Here is a 21,395-nt window from a genome sequence, read left to right on the forward strand (position 1 = left end):
CCCAAACTTATTGGATACTCAAAGCAATATCAGAACGGATGCTTTTGCTCTGAAATAAGGTAGTTGTACGCTTCAAGTAATTGGAGAAAAGAATGACCTAAGCCCAAAAGTAGAAAGAGGAGGAAGCTGTATGAAATAAAGACTAGAAAACTGATTTCAGGGTGTTGTTGTTGTTGTTGTTGTCGTTGTTGTTGTTGTTGTTGTCGTTGTTTGGAACAAGCATGACATACATGCAAGGGCTCTACTGAGTCACACTTTTAGCTCCCTGGGAGTTTAATGTTTGAATGTATAAGAGAAGTGAAAGAGAGAGAGAGAGAGAGAGAGAGAGAGAGAAACTATTAGGCAGACTAAGAGTTTAAAAAGGAGAATAAAACTTACAGTAAGAAATCACAAGCAACCACAATATATTAGATGACACAGAAAAAAATGAATAAAATCACAGAAACAAGCAAGCCCTATGATTGAATCATGAAAAACACACAGTCTGAACAAAGCTATAACCAATGAGAAGATTGAGTTAGCCATCAAAGTAAGCCATCAGAGAAAGCCCAGGGCCAAATAGCTTCACACTCCTGAATTATAGCAAGCCCTCACAGGAGAAATAAAGCAGGCTCTCTCATTCTCTTCTGAAAAACTGAAGAGGATGAAAATAGTTTTTATGAAGCCAGCATTACCATGCCAATAAAGCGAGACCAAAAGACCAAAGAAAAGGTAGCTATAGGCCAATATTCTAACAAAACTAGATAAAAATAGTGCCTGCTGAGTGTGATGGCTCATTTTAACTTTTAACTTAATATAACATAGAATTATCTAGGAAGAAAGTCTTAATACGGAATTGTCTAGATCAGTTTGTCCTATGGGTGGGTGTATAGGAGGGTTTCTTGATAGTGTAATTGTTATTGGAAGACTCAGTCTGAAGGCGTGTGGCCTCATTGCCTGGTCTTGGGCTCTGGATGATATAACAGAAGAGAGAGATAGGTAGTACTAACATGAATGCATCCATTTCTCTTTGCCCATAACTGTGATGTTGAGAGCTAACCCCACCCCAGTCCTGATTTAAATTGCTTTTTGTTGCGGTATTTTATTACAGACACAAAAATGAAACTCAGATATTGGGCATGGTGGTTCATGCCTATACTCCCAGCACTTCAGGAACTACGGTGCTGTCATGAGTTTGAGATCATTGGGACTACAGTGTGAGAGCTAAAATAAGCAAACAACCTGAACAGAATTGCAGCTTACTAAACAGATAGCACATGATCACCAAGCATGTGTTAGTTCTGGTAAGCCAGCACAGTGCAATATAAATATCAAGTGGAATAATACATCACACAAAACCAAATGAAGGGTAAACAGCACGAAGTAGTTTTGAAAGATAGAGAAAAAGTGGCAAGGACTTAACATCCTTTTGTAATAAGAACTCTTAACAAACTAGGACAGGCAAATTATCTGAAAGAATCCATATATAAAAGGTTCATTACTTACATTGCATTCAAAAGTTGTTTCAAAGACTTTCTTCTATGGTCATCAGTGAGGCAAGGATGCCCACACCCACCACTTTGGTAAAATAAAACACCAAATTCCTGGCCAAGATGATTAGACAATAGAAATAAAATGCATTCAGCTAAGGAAGGGTTAAGTAAGGTTGCTTCTGATTTTATATGTAGTAAAGTCCTTTGTATTGCAGGATGCAAAATCAATATACAAAACCAGCTATATTTCTGAACATTAACAATGAACAATGAAAAGAAATTAAGAAAAACCTCATTTACCAGAGCATCAAAAATAAAATACTTGTGAATAAATTTAAGGGGGTTAAACTGAACACTATGCAAAATCCTACAAAACACTGATGAAAATAATAAAAGAATATCCAGACATATGGAAATATACAGTTTTCATACAGTGGAAGAAATAAAGTTGGTAAAGTATCTCTATAAAGCAATGTGCTGTCTCAATGTGATCGTTTTCAAAAGCTTAATGACAACATTTTCTAGTTCTTAGACTCATATAGAGTACCACAGGATACTACTGAATGGCAGCACAGTCTTGAGAGGTGAGAACAATTCTGGAAATATCATACTTCTTGACTTCAAAATATAATGTAAAAGTATTGTAATATGACCTGCTGGGTACTGGAATTAAGAAAAGCATGTACAGCAAGGGAAAGACTATGGAATCAAAGAGTAAACTCACTTACGATCAACCAAAGGACTGTGCAAACAAACAACAAACAAACAATCGCTCCTGCTGGATTTGTGTATCCAAGCTTTCCAAATTCATCTGGGAAATATATCCCAATCATATTCTTATATTACCTTATATACTCTGACATCTTCGATCAGAGATGAATAAGGGAGGCTCAGAGAAAGCTGAGGTCATTGCATATAAGAACAAATGCCCTGTTAACACTTCATGCAGAGTGAAGCCTCCCAGGTCTGGGTCAGCATTAATCTTCATGTGTATATGCATGTCTTAGAATTTGAATTCTGCATGTATTCTTTCATCAACTTTTGGCTATTACAAGTGAGACCTAAGACATTTTAATGAACTTAAAATCAGAGAACCTATTTATTAAGTAGCAAACAGAACTTGTTGTAATGTTGAAAATTTTCTATGTCTTTATCTAGAGTGGAAGTCACCAGACTCACATGGCTATCAAGTATGTAAACTGTGGACAGAAATACAATAAGACTGATTTTTGAGTGTTAGTTAACTTTGTTTAACCATGTGGTTAGTGACAATTGTCAGAGTATAGAAGCCTTGGTTCCAGGAAACTGAAAAGTCCAACTTAAATGAATACTTACAACTTATTCTGGAATACAGTTCCTTGTTTTGTGGTGACCTCCAACTATAATATTATTTTCCTTGGTACCTCATAACTGTAATTTTGCTACTGTTATGAATTACATTGTAGATATCTGTGTTTTCTAACGGTCTTCCTCATAAAAGTGTCATTCAAACCCTTGAGGGGTTTGGAATCCACAGGTTGAGAATTACTGTTCTACCTGAAATGTTCCATTCCACTGGTCACTACTAAAATAAAAATACAGAATAACTACTGATTTAAAGATACATTCGCTATGGTTTAGAAAAAGAGAATTAAATTTTTAGTTCCTTAAAATTTTAGTTCCTGGCTATAATTGTTTGTGAATCAATTATTAAATGATAATTAAATCATGAGGGTTCTGACATAACCAATGCTATATTATTATTACTATTACTATTCTTATTATTATTATTACTATTATTATTATTATTACTATTATTATTATTATTACTATTATTATTATTATAATTGTTAAAGAGGTTCACTGTTTAGTAGTGTTCTACTGGGAATCAGTGGAAATTAGAAGATAGCGTTTATTAGAGAAAGTAGGTCCTTGACTTTCTTCAGTCACTCTCTTCTGGACTCGTAAAGTTAATAACTTAGTTTCATTATCCCTTGCTACCACGATGACTGTCTTAATACCTTATACCCACAGTGATAGCACCACCCAACCATGAACTGAAACTTCCAAAAGTAAGATCCAACATAAAACCTCTTTTCCTCCTTTAAGTCAATTTCTCTTAGGAATTTTATTGCAGTGCTGGGCAGCTAAGTTGCAATGATAAACCAATCTACCATGTTTAATGTTTTTCCCACAATAAATTGACACTGGTAAGACAGATACTGGACACATTAAAATACTGTAGATGTTCTGTTTCATAGGATCATGATATCCTTTTATTTCATTTTGATTGTCACTACAAAGTTGTATGATCTATGGAAGGAAAGAACTGCTTCAAATATTATCTTTTTTAGAAAGACTAAAGTACTCAAGAATAATAGTCTCTAAAATTCTTTCTTTTATTTTATATAACGTCATAAATATTTTATCATGGACTACACTAATTGTTGGTAGGTGACGTTGCTTCACTGGGTGTTTAGATAGTTTCAGTCATAGCACACAGTACCACTCAGTGGAATATGGACCTCTAGGTTAAGCTTACAGTGTAGGGAAGGCAACTCTTGAACAGAGACCAGGTTCTGAATTCAGAAAAATCTGCCTGGAGGCAAGGTACCACTTTGAAATGGTTCTGCTTGAGGGCATGCTCAGCTACAAGCAGATCATCTGGTATATTTCCACCTTGCTTGTAGTTTTACCTATCAGATAGTGGCAGGAACAAGAATGGTTTATTAGCTGACCAGTACAGATGAGAAGGAAGCTGACAATATTGAAAAGGTTGGATGACTGTAGAGGAAAATGAGTACCTGTTAGTAGGATACACAATATTTGGATTATAATGTTGGCCACAGGAACAAAGGTCCCTCTAAACATTCAAAAGATGAATCTGGGGATAGAGAGGACAGAAAGAAAGAACATCTTCCGGCACTGAACATAACATTCTGGTGTAATCATTATGATCCAGTAACAGAGTAAGGGAACATGTGTCTTAAATTTTCAGGTAGGTCAATTCAGGCTTAAAGGAGTCCTAAGTTAGTCATCACTGAGGACAGTAAGATTATTCTTAGGTAAACTCACTGGGGGAAAGCACAGCCTGGGAAGCCACCAGGCAATAAGAAAGGGTCTTTAGAGCTTATGCTTATATCAGAAGGTCACAGAAGAGAACAGGTCCACTGTTGACACTAGACTCACTGAGTCAAGGGATGGCATGAAAAGAGAAGGTATTTTCAGCTATGATTTGTTTTTATTCTTTGGTGAAAAATTTAAATGTTAAGAAAATATCCGTGAGAATAAATGTGTCCAAATTAGCACAAGAAATTATAAAGGAGAGCCTCCTGGTGTGAGAGATCCCAATATTTCCTAGAGGATCACTGTCTTTGTCGGGGTTTGTATTCCTGCACAAAACACCATGGCCAAGAAACAATTTGAGGAGGAAAGGGTTTATTCAGCTTACATTTCCACATTGCTGTTCATCACTAAAGGAAGTCAGGACTGGAACTCACACAGGGCAGGAACTTGGAGGCAGAAGCTGAGGCAGAGGCCAGGGAGGGTGCTGCTTACTGGCTTTCTCAGCTTGCTTTTTCTTTCTGTCTTTCTCTCCCTTCCTTCCTTCCTTCCTTCCTTCCTTCCTTTCTTTCTTCCTTCCTTCCCTTCTTTCTTTCTTTCTTTCTTTCTTTCTTTCTTTCTTTTTCTCTTTTTTTCTTTCTTTTTCTCTTTCTTCTTTCTTTCTTTTTCTCTTTCTCTCTTTCTCTCTTTCTCTCTTTCTCTCTTTCTCTTTCTCTCTTTCTCTCTTTCTTTCCCTCCCTCCTTCCTTCTTTCCTTCCTTCCTTCCTTCCTTCCTTCCTTTCTTATTTCTGTTTTATTAGATATTTTATTTATTTACATCTCAAATGTTATCCCCTTTCCCTGTTGGTTTCCTCTCCACAAAACTATCCCATTCCCCGGCCCCCCTGCTTCCATGAGGGTGTTTTCCCTGCCCACCCACCCACTCACCCACTCTCACATTGCCTGGCATTCTCCTACACTGGGGCATCAGCCTTCGCAGGACCAAAGGCCTTTCCTGCCAGTGATGCCACATAAGGTCAGCTTTCTTTCTTATAGAACCCTGGACTACCAACCCAGGGATGGCACCACCCACAATGGGTTCTCCCGCCTTAATCACTAATTGAGAAAATGCCTTACAGCTCAATCTCTTGGAGGCATTTCCTCAAGGGAGGCTCCTTTTACTGTATTAACTCCAGCTTGTGTCAAGAAGACACACAAAACCAGCCAGTATCATCACATTCAAAAGTAAAGAGCTGCTGATAAACAGAAGTGTTGATAGCCTTAAAGGAAGCAGGGAATTGTATATTCCAAGGTAGAGATGTTTGCATGGTAAGAAGTGATCATTACAAAGGAGACAAGTGCTATTCACAATCCCTGCTATGGTTCCAAGTTCCACATAAACAAGGATTTGAAAGACAAAAGCTTTAGGGTTAGGACTCAGTGTGAGCTCATGGCAGCTGTGTCTTAGAACACACTTCTTCCCATCCACACAGCTGCAGACTTCATTTCCTGGTCTGCAATGCCTTACCTTCATTCTCCAACACCATCCACCTTAGAACGTCATATAAACAATTTTACCATGAAGTATGCTCATTGAATAAACAAGCATATTAATGACAATCAATCAAATTCACCAAGAAATTTATATTAACATGTTAGTAGTGGAGTCCTTGTCAAAAAGAGAAGGAAAGCTATATTAATGCTCTATTAATTACAAGGAAAACTGAGGGGATTACAGTAACACAACAACATCATAATTTGCTTTTTACATTACCTTGGGAAGAGAGTGTGAGCTCATGCCACACAAATTTGGGGTTCACAGAAAAGTTTCTAGGCATCAGTTCTCCCTTTTCATCATGTGGGTTCTGGAAATAGAACTCTGGCTTTCTGGCTTGGCAGTGAGTGTCCTTACCCATTGAACCATCCTGCTGGCCCACTAACATGTTTATAAATAAGGTAAAATGAATGGTAAGTCTTGTTTGTAAGTCTGTATCAGACTACTCTCATTGGTCCTGTCTCTTTCACATACCCTTTTAGCTGTTCATATGACAAGATATAGATACATCAATATACGTATACAATTTTCCTGATGAAATAAGGGTATTTAGATTCTTCATCAACTTAAAAATTGGCTATTACTTTGTGATGGGAACTTTCAAACACTTTTAATTTAGTTCTTTTAATATTAGCTTTAATATAGTGTTTATAAGTTGTCAAAACAGTGGATCTGGGCACTCACCGCCAAGCCAGACAACCAGAGTTTGATCTGCTGGAGCTATGTGGTTCAAATAACTCTGGAGAACACGTTCTCCCCATGGGTTATTTGATCTCTTTCTTCTCTCTGCCTTGCTTCTTATCCTGTAGCTTAAAGCATTTTGTTTGGTTTGTTTTCATTTTCTTACTAATTTGTAGATATTCTATTCTTGACTTCTATAAAATCAATTTTTTCCTGTTTCAATGTTTAGTGAATATTGATAAATATAAAACATAAAGAGATGTTGTTAGATCCATGGATAACACGAATTTAGGAGAGATGGTATAGAAACCGGTCCTTGAAATCAGCATCTGAAAGAATTCTTTACAGCAGTAGGAAAGGCAGAAGCATAGGAAGTCAGCTAACAGGATCAAGCTGACATTTAACAGAAGATAGTTCTGGGCTTAAACAGCAAACCAGCAAACCGAATGTTTTGTGGTTAAGTGAGAGGAGCAAAACAAAAAACAACAACAACAACAAAAAAAAAAAACAAAAAAACCCAAAAAAAACCAAAAAAATAACAACAACAACAACAACAACAAAAAAAACAAATACAAAAGGCTTGAGATCTGTAGGTGACAATAGAAACATCAAGAATTAGTGTGACATATCAGCCAAAGAAATGAGTTTCGATTGAAAATGCATTCAGAAAGTTATTAAAATTGAGTTTCTTCAAGGATAAAAGACAATCAGGAATGCCTATGTCTGGATTTCAGACAGTTGAAAAGGCCATGGACAACTGCGAACAAGCACACCCATCAAAAAGACTGCTGAGGAGAGGAGCAGTGTTTAGCACAGAAGGGAAATGATGCCATGAGTGTCTGGGAATGTATTAGGCGCAAGGGGAGGGTCAGAGTGATGCTGCTGGGCCACATACAAAAGACAAAATGGTGAGAACGGCAAGGCTGTAGGTGCCCCTTAAAATCAGCCAGGCAAATTTTATTTATTTATTTAAAAGTTGAAATTCAGGGCTTTAGAAGTGACTTGGCAATGAAGATCTCTGGCTGATCTTCTGGAATATCCAGCTTCAGTTCCCAGCACCTTAGTGGGTCACTTCACAACTGCCTGCAGCTTGAGTTCCAGGGCATCCAACGCCCTCTCTGGCCTCCATAGGCACATGCACATGCACAAGCACATGCACATACACACGTACATACACACATAAGGGAAGGGGCAGAAACAAACAGAAGATATACATAAGTACAAGAAAATAAATATTTTAAAAATATGAACCTTAGCACACAAGCAGGGGAGCAGTAAGCACAAACATGCAGTCAGTGAGAGCATAGTCATCCTTTAATGTGAGAGGGGGTGTTGTCAGCATCTCTGGGGATCACAGGTCACGGACCATTCTTACAAGCAAACACTTCACAGAGTCTTTCATAATCAGTTCCAGTTCTCCATCGTGCTTTTATCACTTTCCCATGTATCCTCAAACTATTTAATTTGTTGTGTCTGCTTTTAAGCTTCACCAAATATGAAGGTGAGTGTTCATCGTGTGTGGTTTTTTTTTAATAATATTTGCAAAACTTATATTATTTGTGTAGCCTTACTTTATTTTTTTATTGCTTTTTAATCAGGACTGGAAGCTTATTTTGAAGAGCCTGAAGCTTACATTAGATGCATTCTTTAGGAAAAAGAACGCAGGTATATCTTCAATTAATTTCCCCAATCCATACCCCGTGTGAATGCACTTTAAGGCTCTTGAGCATCCCTGAAGAGATCAGAGCAGATGTAAGGTCTAAAGCTCAAGCTGTCTGAACTCACGGAAAATACACTTCTATAGGCAACTCTTGCAGTCCAAACTCCCATATGCTCATTCTTATGTGTACTTCTAGTGTTAGCACTATCAAGACAAAGCTACTAGAACACACGCTTGTTCTAGGATTACACTGTCTCACAGAAACACATCGGTAGAAATGCCCTGTGTTTGAGTTGTCCCGCATTATAGCCACCAGCCATATTTGGATATTGGATATACATTTTTGAAAGTAAGTCGTTTTGTATTTTAAAAACCACATGTGGTTAGTAGCTGTAGGAGACAGCACGATTCTAAGCTACATAAGGAAGAGCAGCTGTTGGACATGACACATGAGTTTATCTTATTTTTGGACATTCTACCAACCTCTTTTTCAGAGGCATTCAGGGATTTTTCTCAGCAGGAGTTCATTTATTTTAATATTCATTTTTATTACTTTAAACTGTTTGTGTGTGGGTCTGTGTTTGTGTGTGTGTGTGCGGGGTGCATATGTGAGTGCAGGTGCTCTTGGAGACCAGAAAGGGAGTCAGATTTCCTAAAGCTGGAATTTATAATCAGTTGTGAGCTACCTGATGTGGATGCTGAGAGGTGAACTCTGGTCCTCTGAAAGATAGCAAGTGCTCTTAACTGCTGAGCCATCTCTCCAGTAGTTTGTAAGAGCCTTTACTTCTCCTCATTCTCATCATACAGTTTAATTCTGGTCACTCTGTTGTTCCGCAGCAGTTTTTCATTACTATTTTAACTACGACTTTCTGATTGTTAATGATATGATTGACTTTTACACATGTGACCATTTTCTCACCTCCTACATTAAGTGCCATTTAAAATCTTTGATCAAACGTTATTGGTTTGTCTGCTGTATTTTTTCTGACTTTACTTGTGTTCTTTAGAAACCATATATCATAATCTTGAAATTATATATAGATCGTGTGTGCTTTGAAAGCACACAAAGAGTTTTACAGTGCAGACACTGCAAAGACTCTGATCATTTATTTTTTTATTTTTTTTAAAGATTTATTTTATTTATTATATAAGTACACTGTAGCTGTCTTCAGATACACCAGAAGAGGGCATCAGATCTCTTTACAGATGGTTGTGAGCCACCATGTGGTTGCTGGGAATTGAACTCATGACCTCTGGAAGAGCAGTCGGGTGCTCTTAACCGCTGAGCCATCTCTCCAGCCCGACTCTGATCATTTAAATCAGTCTTTCTATTATTAGATGGAGGGAATTTTTTAAAGTTTCACTTAAAGGAAAGAAGATTAATACTTTCAAATAAACTTAACAAAGCAAGTACAGCTTATAGAAAAACATTTAAAATCTTTCATGTAAAGAGTCGAGTAGAAGAGAACATAATAATATTCTCTGCTTTGAGATGGACAAGTTGTAATGAAAAGATGTCTATTCTCTTTGGAATATTTGCACCCTAGCAAGTCTCTATGAAGCTTTTTAGTGAAGCTAGACAAGTTTAAATTAAATTTAATATGAAGAAAAATAAACATGCATAGACAGATAGAGAAAAATACTGAAAAAGGAAAATAAATTCCTCTAAGGTACCAGCCTTAGCAGACGTCAGAGCTCAGCAGTAACTTTATTTAAAACAGTAAAATGACAAAGCAGATGAACAGGGAACAAACTAAAGATCCAGAGATCTGTCTGTCTGTCTGTCTGTCTGTCTGTCTGTCTGTCTGTCTATCTGGTAGTGGAAATACTGCACTAGATGATATTTTAATTCACTATGGATAACATTGGATTCATAAATAAATTATGCTTTTAAATGAAAACCAATCATTTGGAAAAAAGAGAAAATTATATACCTATCTTTTACCAAGTTAAAAACAAAAAGGAAATTCATGTGCCAAAGGTTGCAGGATACATGTACTAAAAGAAAATGTGGATAACGTGTCATTTAAACTACTTTTCTACCTACAACTCAACATCCAGGAGCAATCAGTAAAAGACTGACAATAAACAGACAGAATGGAATGATGGCTCAGCGGGTCAGAGAGCTTTTTCTATAAGCAATGAGGACCTTAGTTTGAATCCATAGTACTCACACTAAAACCCAGGCATGGCTGTGCACCCACAGTAAGGTACAGACATGGAATAGATTTGGAGTGACTTCTTGGACATATTATGCCTTACTTAGTGTTTCTATTGCTTTGATAAAACATCATAATTAAAAGCAACCTGAGGAAAAAGAGTTTATTTTGCTTTAATTTCCAGTTAAAAGTTCATTAATGATGTAAGTCAGGACAGGACCTCAAGTAAAGCCATGGAGCAGGTCTTCTTACTGGCTACTCCTCATGGTTTCTTCACCTTGCTTGCTTTCTTATCAAACCCTGAATGAGGGAAGCCCTCCCAAACCAAGCATTAATCAAGACAATATGCCACAGATTTGCCTACAGCTAATGTTATAGAGATATTATCTCGAGTGTATTTTCCTCTTCTCAACTAACAGTAGCTGGTGTCAAGTTGGCACAAAGCTAGCCAGGACAACAACATTTTATTGTAATAAAATGCAATTTAAATAACTATATTCAAAAGGAAGCACAAGAACATATATGTAAGAAAGAACATTACAATAGAAAAATATATATCATTCTACAGAGAGAAATATGGACAGTTAGTTGAAGCATAAATTACATGGTGGCTTAAATAGAGAGGTAGACCAAAATGGTAAAAAGAGTGATAAAATAGGATCAGGAAAGAAGGAGTAAGTTTTCTTGCTTGATAGGCCTTGGACTTTTTGAAAAATTAGTAATATTTTACACACATTAATAATCAAAACCAAAACAAAATATGATAAAGCAAATAGAGGTTTTAGAGAAGAAAAATTACAAACCTAAATAAAATGATAAATTTGCATCTTGCCATTAACTATAACCTAAAGATAGAAAGAACTGCAGACTATGCTGGAGTTAATTATTGTTGTTGCTATTGATTTTATACAGCTAGTGATTATAAAATCATTTAGATGGCAATATTAGGTGAGAATTAAGTATATTTGTAAGTAAAAGCTAGTATTATCAGTATCAGAAAAGATGTCATAAACAAGGAAAGGGAAAGACTTGAAGAGTTATGTGGGAGCTAATTGCAAATGTCAGTAGGACCATTTAGCTTTAAATTGTGCTTATAGCAAGATTATTAGGGATTCAGTTATGTACATAGCAGATACAAAGGAATTTCCAATTTATATTCAATAATTGTGTTTTGAAGCAAAAACCAAAAAAACGAAACAACAAAACAACCACAAAAAACACCCCAAACCACCATGACCACTACCAACAACAACAAAAACAACAAAAAAGAACCCAAAAAACGTTAGTAACAATTAACATCTACCTTCTAAAGTTGTGTTTCTAAATACCTCATTTTAACAAAAATCCCTGAAGTTCCTTGGACAAGGGTCAGTTCAAGGGTATGGTCATGGAACAGTAAAAATGGGGCTTATTTCATGCTGTCTGAGAGTCAGGGAGGGTTAAGTGGTTACCATGGATTGTTGAATGGGTGTAGACACCAGCATCAAATAGTGCCTAGTGGCTAAGGCTATGTAACTAAAAGCAAGATAGTGGTGATGTGCTTTACATCCTATGGATCAAAATACACACATATTACTGCAATACAAATAAACAAATGCATAAAGAAATGCCTGGATGGGAGAAATATTGTTGTAGTTTTGCTCAAAATACATGAATTGATTCAATCAGTTAAAAAATCAGCAATTATAATTGAAATATATCCTAAAATGCAAAGGAAATTGAGCTGGACAATATTTTTTATGTGTTAAGTCACGAAAGACTCAAGGGAACAAAAAGAGACGTTGATAACTAATGCAATTCTGTGGCGATAGGTCAGACACTGGCTCAGAAAGCCACCCAAAGCACCATGGGCAAATTCTTCTAAGACTGGTTGCCAACTTTTGGTAGTGGCGTTGCTATTTTTATAGTGAGTTAACAATAGTGGAAGCTGTTTGAAGAATATAGTGAAGCTTTTTGTTCTATTTTTATAGATTTTTTAAAGTTCAAAAACAGTTTACAATAAAGCTTTTAAAAATATGTAGGGAGTTCCTGGTCATTTGAGATCAAATATGAGGCAGCTGCTTAACAGAGAAAGAGGTGGGAGTTAAGCCTTGACTGGTTGTGGTCTGTACAAAACCATTAATGTTTACTGAAGCCATTGGCTGCTTAATTCTCTAATATTGATATAATTTTTGATTAAAAGTGGAACTAATAGCTTTGATAAAGATAATCACCCTGAACTTTGAGAAAACAAGCAACTGGTGTATTATAGCCAATAGAAAATGGAAAGAAAATAAAATGTTTTATGAAATTTCTGAAGTAGTTCAGAATAAAACTGTCTTGGTACAAATTTGTGTTTATTTATGTCTTTCCTGTTCCCAATAGTCACTCTACAGCATGCCAGATGAAGGCACAAAAGGTGACCAATTTAAATGAGGTAAAAGCTACCCTGGTGAATTGAAAGATGTAGATTCCATATGTGACATGTGTGTCAAAAGCAGAATTGCATTTGGGGGAAAAAGCCAATATCTATAGGACAAAATATAAACCGTACTCAAGTCTGGATGGTTAGAATGAGTGTATTTTCCTTGCTTATTTTCTATGTTCTAAGTCCTCTGCAACAATTCCACATTACTTTTATGACAATAAAGTTGAAAGGCATGTCTTCATTAGTGTAATATTCATGTCTCTGACCTCTTAGGGATGAACTAGCCAGTTCAAATAAATAAAAGGGATTAAAAATAAAGTATCTAAACTTCAGGCAGTCATCTGTACTGCAATGACTCTGTAAAGGCTATTAATATATGTGATAAGTGGATTTTTTTACTATGGGCATTTTAGTTAGAAATGTCAATAATTACTCTTTGATGAATTTCAGCCTCTAGAGTTATGAAACTGACAAGGCTCAACAAACACTGGCATCTAGCTTTTTAATGGTTTATGTTAATACATGAATAGTTGTACATTTCTAGAAATAGGAAAAATATGTCTATCAGGAGATTTTCTTGTAGTTTTACTTAATAGATTATACATTAAAAGGAGCTTAGATTAAAAATAAGCTTAGATCCATTCTTTAGTAATTAGAGCCCAAGTAGTGCTACTTAAATTTTCTTGTTTTTCAAAATTATTTGCATTTATTTAGTTTACTTTTTCTTTTTTAAGGTGGTTGCTATGTAGTATTGTTTGGGTTTGTATTGCAGAACTGCATGCAACCTTGATTTGCACAGAAACCACTTTATAGTCCACTAGCATCTCAATACCTTGGGATCCATTTTAAACCTATTTAATCCCAATTTGTCTCTTAGGGGTATCTAACTTATGCATGGACACTCTGGTCTTAAGAAAACCTTAAAAGTATCCTCTGTATGATCTATGAAAATTACTTAACAAAACAATAATATTGACATATTCTAGCAACACATGCCAATACTGAAATTTTTGAGAAAATGACAAAATGTATTTTTTCTTGAAAGTGCAAAAAACCAAAATATTAAAAATAAATAAATACATAAATAAAAGCAATCATTTAAAATTTAATAGGAGAGGTTCTCATGTAGCAACTGCAGTGTTTTCTAAATCTCAACACGTTACTGTGTTAACTATTAAGTTATCATTGTTTTCAGCACAAAGAAGCTACTTGGAAGAAAGGTTAAAAATGTAAAGTCATCATCTACATCTGTGTAATGTTAATAAAAAAATGTAAAGTCATCATCTACATCTGTGTAATGTTAATAAAAAAATGTAAAACATAAAACCTGTGTTCTGGTCTAGGAAAAGTTCTGATAAGCTTTCCAGATCCATCTGTGATCTGTTGATATTTATAATTCAAAAATTTAAAGTGCTCTATAAGATTTTAAAAAATGAAGATTTTATAATTTTACCTAGTGCTAATTTTAAAAAATCATAAAGAATTTTGTGAGTATAAGGTGATACCAACACATGAATTTACAATATTATTACTTTATTTGCTGTCAACTGGTTTCTTACAAGTTTTATCTGTTTTTAATCTTGTGCCACCTTCTTGCTTTACCTCCAATCATCTTTATTATTGCTGCCATTTTGAATGAATTTCCTAAAGTACTTACTTAACACAAATGTCAAAATATTCATATTCAATCAGCAAGTTTTTACAATTAAAGCTACCTAGATTGACCAAAGCTTTCTATTTTCATATGTCATTTTACATTTTTATTTATAAAGAACTGTGAGAAGGAACATATACTTATGTGCAAATAGGATAAGTGTTTTATTTTAACTAGGTACAGTTAGACATTTATACTTCCTATAACAAAGTTTTCAATGAGACTGTAAGATATTTGAGACAGTTCTGACGTGATTTAAAAAATATAAATCATTTACTATTCACTGAAAAAAATAAAGTCTCAGAAAGCTATATGTCATATTGTCTTGAGAAAGCTTAAGCGTACAAAAAATATACCATGTTGTATTGGAAAGACACATTTATGATATAAGAGAATGAAAAATAATGAGTAAAATCCATGACAGATTGTGCTAGCATGCTTTTCTGTTGTGATAACCACCGTGACTGAAAACAGAGAGAGAAAAGATTTATTTGCCTTACACTTCCAAATAACACTCACCACAAGACAGGTAGCAACTTAAGGCATTAAAATGAAAGCAATGGAGGCATGCTGCTTAAATTCTTGTGCTCTGGCTCATGTTTAACTAACTTTCTTACATAAGCCAGGATGTCTACCTCTCGATGGTGCTGCTCACAATGTGCAGGGTTCTCCTGCATCAATTACTAATCAATTACCTACAGACACAGACACAGGTCAGGATAATTCAGGACAACTTCGTTTTAGGTTCTTTCTTTCTACGTGACTCTGGATTCTGTCAATTTGATGATAAAAACTAAGTAGCACAAAGGCACTCTTAAGGGTCATGCTAGATGACAGAGTAACAGAAGAGCACATGAGGTAGGGGCATGTTCTGGACACACACACACACACACACACACACACACACACACACACACTTCACTATGAGAATTACTGATTTTTAAGCTTAAGAAAACCAAAAGGGCTCATATGCTCCAAACACAAACTGATGAAAACTATCACAAGTCCCCTGTTAACTGCTGAGTCTTAACATTGTAAAAAGGAGCATTTTGTTTTCTAATCTCTACTTTTGTCTGCCTTAATAAATTTATATTTATTAAGGCAGATATTTATCTTTTTCTGAGATTACTAATTTCTATCAGAATGTTCATATTTTCCCTTATGTTTTATATATTCATTGTGATATTCTACTAATTTTTAAACCATTTTATGAAAATGATAGTAGGAAAATATATTACTCATACTTAAAAATACACAATTGTACTTGTAATTTGTGGTGATACATTTAATCAATCAATGCATTAATTCTAGCAGAAATTTTTGGGGTTCTGATTAATCATAGAGATTAAGCAATAGGATTTCTATAATGTCATACAGAAGAAGCCTTCTTCTCCCTAGTACCTCCTAACCCTAAAAACAAGGGTCACTTGATCAAATATGAGGGTTTAGAAAGGGGTTGGGGATTTGGCTCAGTGGTAGAGCTCTTGCCTAGCAAGCGCAAGGCCCTGGGTTCGGTCCCCAGCTCCGAAAAAAAGAAAAAAAAAAAGAAAAAAAGAAGAGGGTTTAGAAAGAATAAGTTTATATCAACATGACACTGAAAATGAGTGGATTCCAGATTACTCATAGAAGTTTGGAATCAGGGGAGAGTAGAGAAATATTCACTTACATTTTCTTTTAGTTTTTAAATTATCATCAAACTGTATCTTTAAAAAAAAGAAATGGGACATTTGGTACTGCTTGGAATGGCTCAGTAGAATGCATCCTGAGATAAATTGTGTGTACAGGTGTGAAAAATTAAAGTACACATGTTAACTTACTTAATCAAACGATGCAGGACTCTGGGCTCCGGAGTACAGTCTGAATTTAATCAGATTACTTGAAGTTCAAGTAAAATGCCTTCTACTTCTCAAAGATTCCATCTTTGTCTAGACTCCAGAACGTATACCTTTTGACTGAAAAGGTAAAACTAACTAAATAAATACACAAAATATCGTTCCAAAGTTCGTGAAGTAAAAGTAAGATGCCGTAGAAACCAACTGAGGCAAACTCACCCTGGGATGTGATTAAAGGAAACAAACAATAAACCCATCATCTTTTCACATGGTTCACGTTTAGTTTTACTTTGGTTTCTCAGGAAGAAGAGCTTTACTGTACCTGGCGAGGTGTTCGTTCTGACTTACTCCTGCACCACTCCCAGTCTGAAAGATCTGGTTTCTGAGTCTCCTCATGGGACAGTCGTCTCTCTGGACCTTCAAACGAGGTGGCTTCTCCATAGTTAATAGCACATTCTGTTTTAATAGAAAAGGCACCCTTTTCTTCGCTCACGGCCTGTTTGGGCTCAGGGATATCCGTGTTGGTGCACTTGTTGACACCGGTCAGTGTGGCGCTGTCCAGCGGTGGCGTGGTGCTGATTTCTACTGTGATGGTATTGAACACACCGTGGTTGTCTTCCCGAGGCTCCTTTGTAGCTTCACACTCATATTTCTTTGGGTTGTGGTAGGATATGGGATTTTCATCATCATCGTCATAGTAATCTGCATGTGTCATTTTATAGAGTCCATAACTTTGTTGGAACGATAAATTGAATTCAAAGCCTTTCCTCTTTGCTGAATGAAAATAAAATTCTACAGTTAGAATGGTAGATATGAACAGCGTTGGATGTAAATTGTGAGGCACCGCATTGACCTCATTATTCTGAGTTAAAAACATCTTCGTTACTTCTTGTAATGTATGTGAAGACACGACTTACAAAATTCAATTATCTTATTACTCAGAGCCTAATTTCTCTTACCAGAAGAAGGGTTCAGGAAGAAGACAATCTCAAAGATTCAGTCTTTACGGCAATTTCATATGACTAAAACTTAACTACAAATTAGGAATTTCTCAAATGTATTCAATTTTCTTTTTTTCTTCTTCAGTTCACTTATTTTTATAAATTTCTTTACTTTGGAAAGGACTATATTTTCTATTGCCCCAGAAATTGATTAAATAACCTTTATTTTATGAGCTGTTATACATATGTAATCACTTTAGGAATTTTCTATAACACTTCTGACATTTGTGTCTGTAAAAGCACACTTTAAAAACTAGATCATGTTATGCCATGTAGCTTTTTAACTTAAAAAAAAAAACACTTTTCCAATGTGTATAGATGAGGCTGTGTTGAATTTTCCAGGTAGTAAGTACAATCTGACTTTGATCTCCCCACCTTGCTGTCTCAATTGTGGGGCTATGAGTGTGAGTCACTGTATCTGGCAACATATACATTTCTCATACAAATAAACTTGTAATACATTTGTTTTAAAAAGTGAATGCCTGTGTAATTCTGTGAATGGGTACATTTTTATAGTATTCATAAATCTGAATAATTAGAAGATAATTTAATAAGAACGAAGAAAAATATTATTTAAATAGTCATAAGAGCAGAAATTCCAAATATAACACTATTAACAGGTGGGTACAGCTCAAAGTCTTAGAAAAGAGTATGGCAGGAAGAGACACAATTTTTGAGTATGAGCGTCAGCCAATTACAAATCGGTTTATATCAAAGTGATAGTAAAAATGCATTTGACGCTTTGCTTTTTCATGGTTTGAAATATGGTTTGTCTCAAGAAGACTCTCTACTTTGATAGCTCAGTGCTTCACGGTTAGGCATTTAGCTATCTTTGATGGAAAAATTATGAAAGGCTATAAAGTTTTTATGGGAATAATACATAAAATTTGATTCACTTTGCAACACACTCTGGTGGCATTCACATGCTCATTCTATTACTGAAATGTTCCCAGAGCCGTAGATTTACAGCTGAGTTCTGCTTTCTGAACAATAGAATTCATCAGCATCGTTCATTTTTGTGTGAGCCAGAGGACGGGGCAGAAAAATTTCTGTCAAAAGAAAATTGAAAAGTGGAGTCAGATGATCGTGTTCAGCGTACTGTGCTGTTTGTAGTTCTGCTTACTTATAGCCCAGGAGAATCAAATCATAACTTTTAGCCTATTTTAAGACGGAGAGCCGAAGAACTATAAGGATAGCACAGTTATTCACGGGTTTTCTTTCTCCAACAGAGATACGGAGTGGCAGATTTGTAAGCTAGAACCACTCAGAAAAATAAGGATGGCCATAAAACACCAATTTTATCATTAATACTCAGCTGTATGGTGTCAGCTGCATAATGAAACTGTGAGATACATAGAGTGAAAAATGTGCAACATGTATAAAGGGGCGAACAGAATGTGCTATTGGAGAATGTGCCTCCAGGTCAGGAGCATACAAGGCAGTCCGAGGTGAAGAGAAAACCAGAGACTAGTTTGCCATTCAAGTCTGATGGCCTGAGTTAATGCTTTGCTCCCACAGTAGGAGAAAACCAGCTCCTAAAGTTATTTTCTTACCTTCACTCTCTTACATCCACAATCCCATATACATTACACATTACACATAACTACTACAACAACAACAAAATAATAACAACAACAATAATAGTAATAATAATATATTTAAGGAGAATAAGTTAGTATAAGTCATTATGAGATGGTAAATTAATGTTATTGTTTTATGGTCAATTGACATAAAGAGGTATTATTTGTCCACTTCTGCAGAGAAAGCTAATAAAATCATTAGGGCAAGCCACCTTTGATTACTCATCTTGCAAAGTGATTTGAATTTAAAATATTCAATTCAAGAATTAGTATGATTGTCCTCCATATGAAATCACTGTTAATAGACTTGTGATACAAATGTAGTAATGGAAGCAGAAAGGCATAGGTATGACATTTCTAGGTCAGAAACTGTACATCAGTTAAGACCAATGAAAATGTTTTGGAATTCATGAATTTTTGTTTTAATGGCTTTCCTTAACAGTAAAGGCAAACTTTGGCTTAATAGTATTGAATAGTTGATTGTCAAGGGACTGGAGACATGGTTTTGTGAGTAAAGTGACTGTTTGCTTAAGTATTAAGTGTAAATGAAAAATAAAGAACATAGAGAAGACATAAGAAGTCAACTTCTGGCCTCTACATGGTCATTTACATACCATTACACCAACATCTTCACATGCACAGAGAAGTAACACACACACACACACACACACACACACACACACACACACACACACACCAGTTAATAATCAAAGTTATGTTGAACCAAATGTAAGCACGAGAGTCAAAATTTAAGCACAAAATCTATGTCCTTTAAAAATTATGAATAAAAGATAGAAAAAGTTGAATGTCTAATAGGAACCAGCTAAGTAATATTGATAACTGATATTCTAGTATTGATAACTGATATTCCAGTGCAAATGGCTAATGGGAGTGCCCTAGATTCACATTCAGGACCCTCAGTTCTGGCCACTTGCTGGGGAGCAACACTTTCTACTATGTATTTTTGAAGATCAGGCCAGATACACATTTTTGATATGAAATATCCTGACCTTAAGATTTTGGCACTTAACTAAAATAGCTCTTCTTAAGTATTAAAAATGAATTTTAAAGTCATGCTTCAGTCTATGACTTCTGAAGGGGAGAGAGAGAGAGAGAGAGAGAGGAAGAGAGAGAGAGAGGTTTTCTTTAAGGGTGTGGTTCCTGGTAGGTCAGCTATGATCCAGTGGATAGCCCTATACTCAGCAGTATATAGGTAAGACTTAATGGGTTATTTAAAAGGGGGGGCACAAAGTTAAGGGAGGTTATGGATGTGGTGGTGGAGCTGGGAGGGGTTAGACAGGTGAGTGGGGAAATATGCTAAAATGTATTGTATAAAATCCTTAAAGAATTAATAGAATATTGAAATAAATAAATATTAAAAAAATCTTTACCCAAACCTGGCTCAGGGGTCATTCATTGAGAAATTCTGTCCCTTACTAACATTACAACAAGAAACATAGTAACCACTTCCTTCCCAGGGCACTGTGATTGGGTTGGGCAACATATAGGAATGATAGGAGTGGTTGGTTCAGGATGTCCCTGATTCAGTGATACCAGCTGAATGGGCTATGATTCAAGGGCTGCTTTTAAAGGTTTCTGAGTAGAGGACCACCAGTGAGCTGACTCAGTGGATAAAGGCACTGAAGTTCTTGAACCCATGTAAAGATGGGCAGAAAGAACAAACTCAATAAACTTGTCTTCTGACCTCCCTTGTCCCGTGGATCAAGCATGTATCAGCCATCTCTTGCCAACTATCATTTCATACTAATTACATTACTTTATAAAAGAAAGAATTTTCACATATATCATCAGGAAAACTCTGACTCTGGGAAGACATAATCAGAAAATTTGACTTTGAAAGAGCACACCTGATTTTTTTTTTTTTTAGCTGTTTGCTTAATTAACCAGGAAAACATGTTAATCAAAATGTCTGAGTCTGAAAACCATATCCACAACAAACGGGAAATTGCTGTGTTAAAATTTACATAAAAGCTTTTGTTTTGAGATAATATACAAATTCCTATCCAAAACAGAAGAGGACTTTGGTTTCTGCAAATCGACTTCTGATTGCTTGCCTTTTTGTCACTATTTAATGAAACTGGGACAGGCTTATAGCTGCTGTACTGAAAGATGACCTTTAGTATGCATGGACTAATACAACAAGTATTTACTTTCCTTGCCTTGCCTCAGTGATAATGTAAATAGGAGATATTGCTCCTTTGTTAAGGAAAAACAGGTTAATGAATTCATATATGTGGCCAATATCTGGCCTACGTGAGGATAAGCTGCCTTGAGGACCACAGAACTCCTAGCAATTGAAACTCAACAGTGGTGCTTCCTTCTACAAGCACACATCCTTATTGTATTCCCTTT

The 21,395-nt window shown here is 35.7% G+C and overlaps 1 protein-coding gene and 1 long non-coding RNA gene across 5 annotated transcripts in view; one reads left to right on the top strand and one right to left on the bottom strand.

Moving 5' to 3' along the window:
* The window catches only part of LOC120100834 (uncharacterized), a 78,581-nt gene extending 60,665 nt beyond the window's left edge, over nt 1-17,916 (top strand). Inside the window, exons 3-4 of one of the 3 annotated variants that reach the window (XR_010064298.1) lie at nt 8,328-8,394; nt 16,744-17,916. This is a non-coding gene — a long non-coding RNA (uncharacterized LOC120100834). Of the gene's footprint in view, nt 1-8,327; nt 9,692-16,743 lie in introns of those variants that run through there. The other 2 variants (XR_010064299.1, XR_010064297.1) reach the window with 2 other exon arrangements.
* The window catches only part of Gpr149 (G protein-coupled receptor 149), a 71,466-nt gene that overhangs the window by 45,420 nt on the left and 4,651 nt on the right, over nt 1-21,395 (bottom strand). For both annotated transcript variants that reach the window (XM_039101674.2, NM_138891.1), the window contains 1 exon segment: nt 16,764-17,215. In XM_039101674.2, coding sequence (XP_038957602.1) covers nt 16,764-17,215 — 452 coding nt within the window.

The sequence above is a fragment of the Rattus norvegicus genome, chromosome 2, assembly GCF_036323735.1.
Source record: "Rattus norvegicus strain BN/NHsdMcwi chromosome 2, GRCr8, whole genome shotgun sequence".
Classification (NCBI taxonomy): Eukaryota; Metazoa; Chordata; class Mammalia; order Rodentia; family Muridae; genus Rattus; species Rattus norvegicus.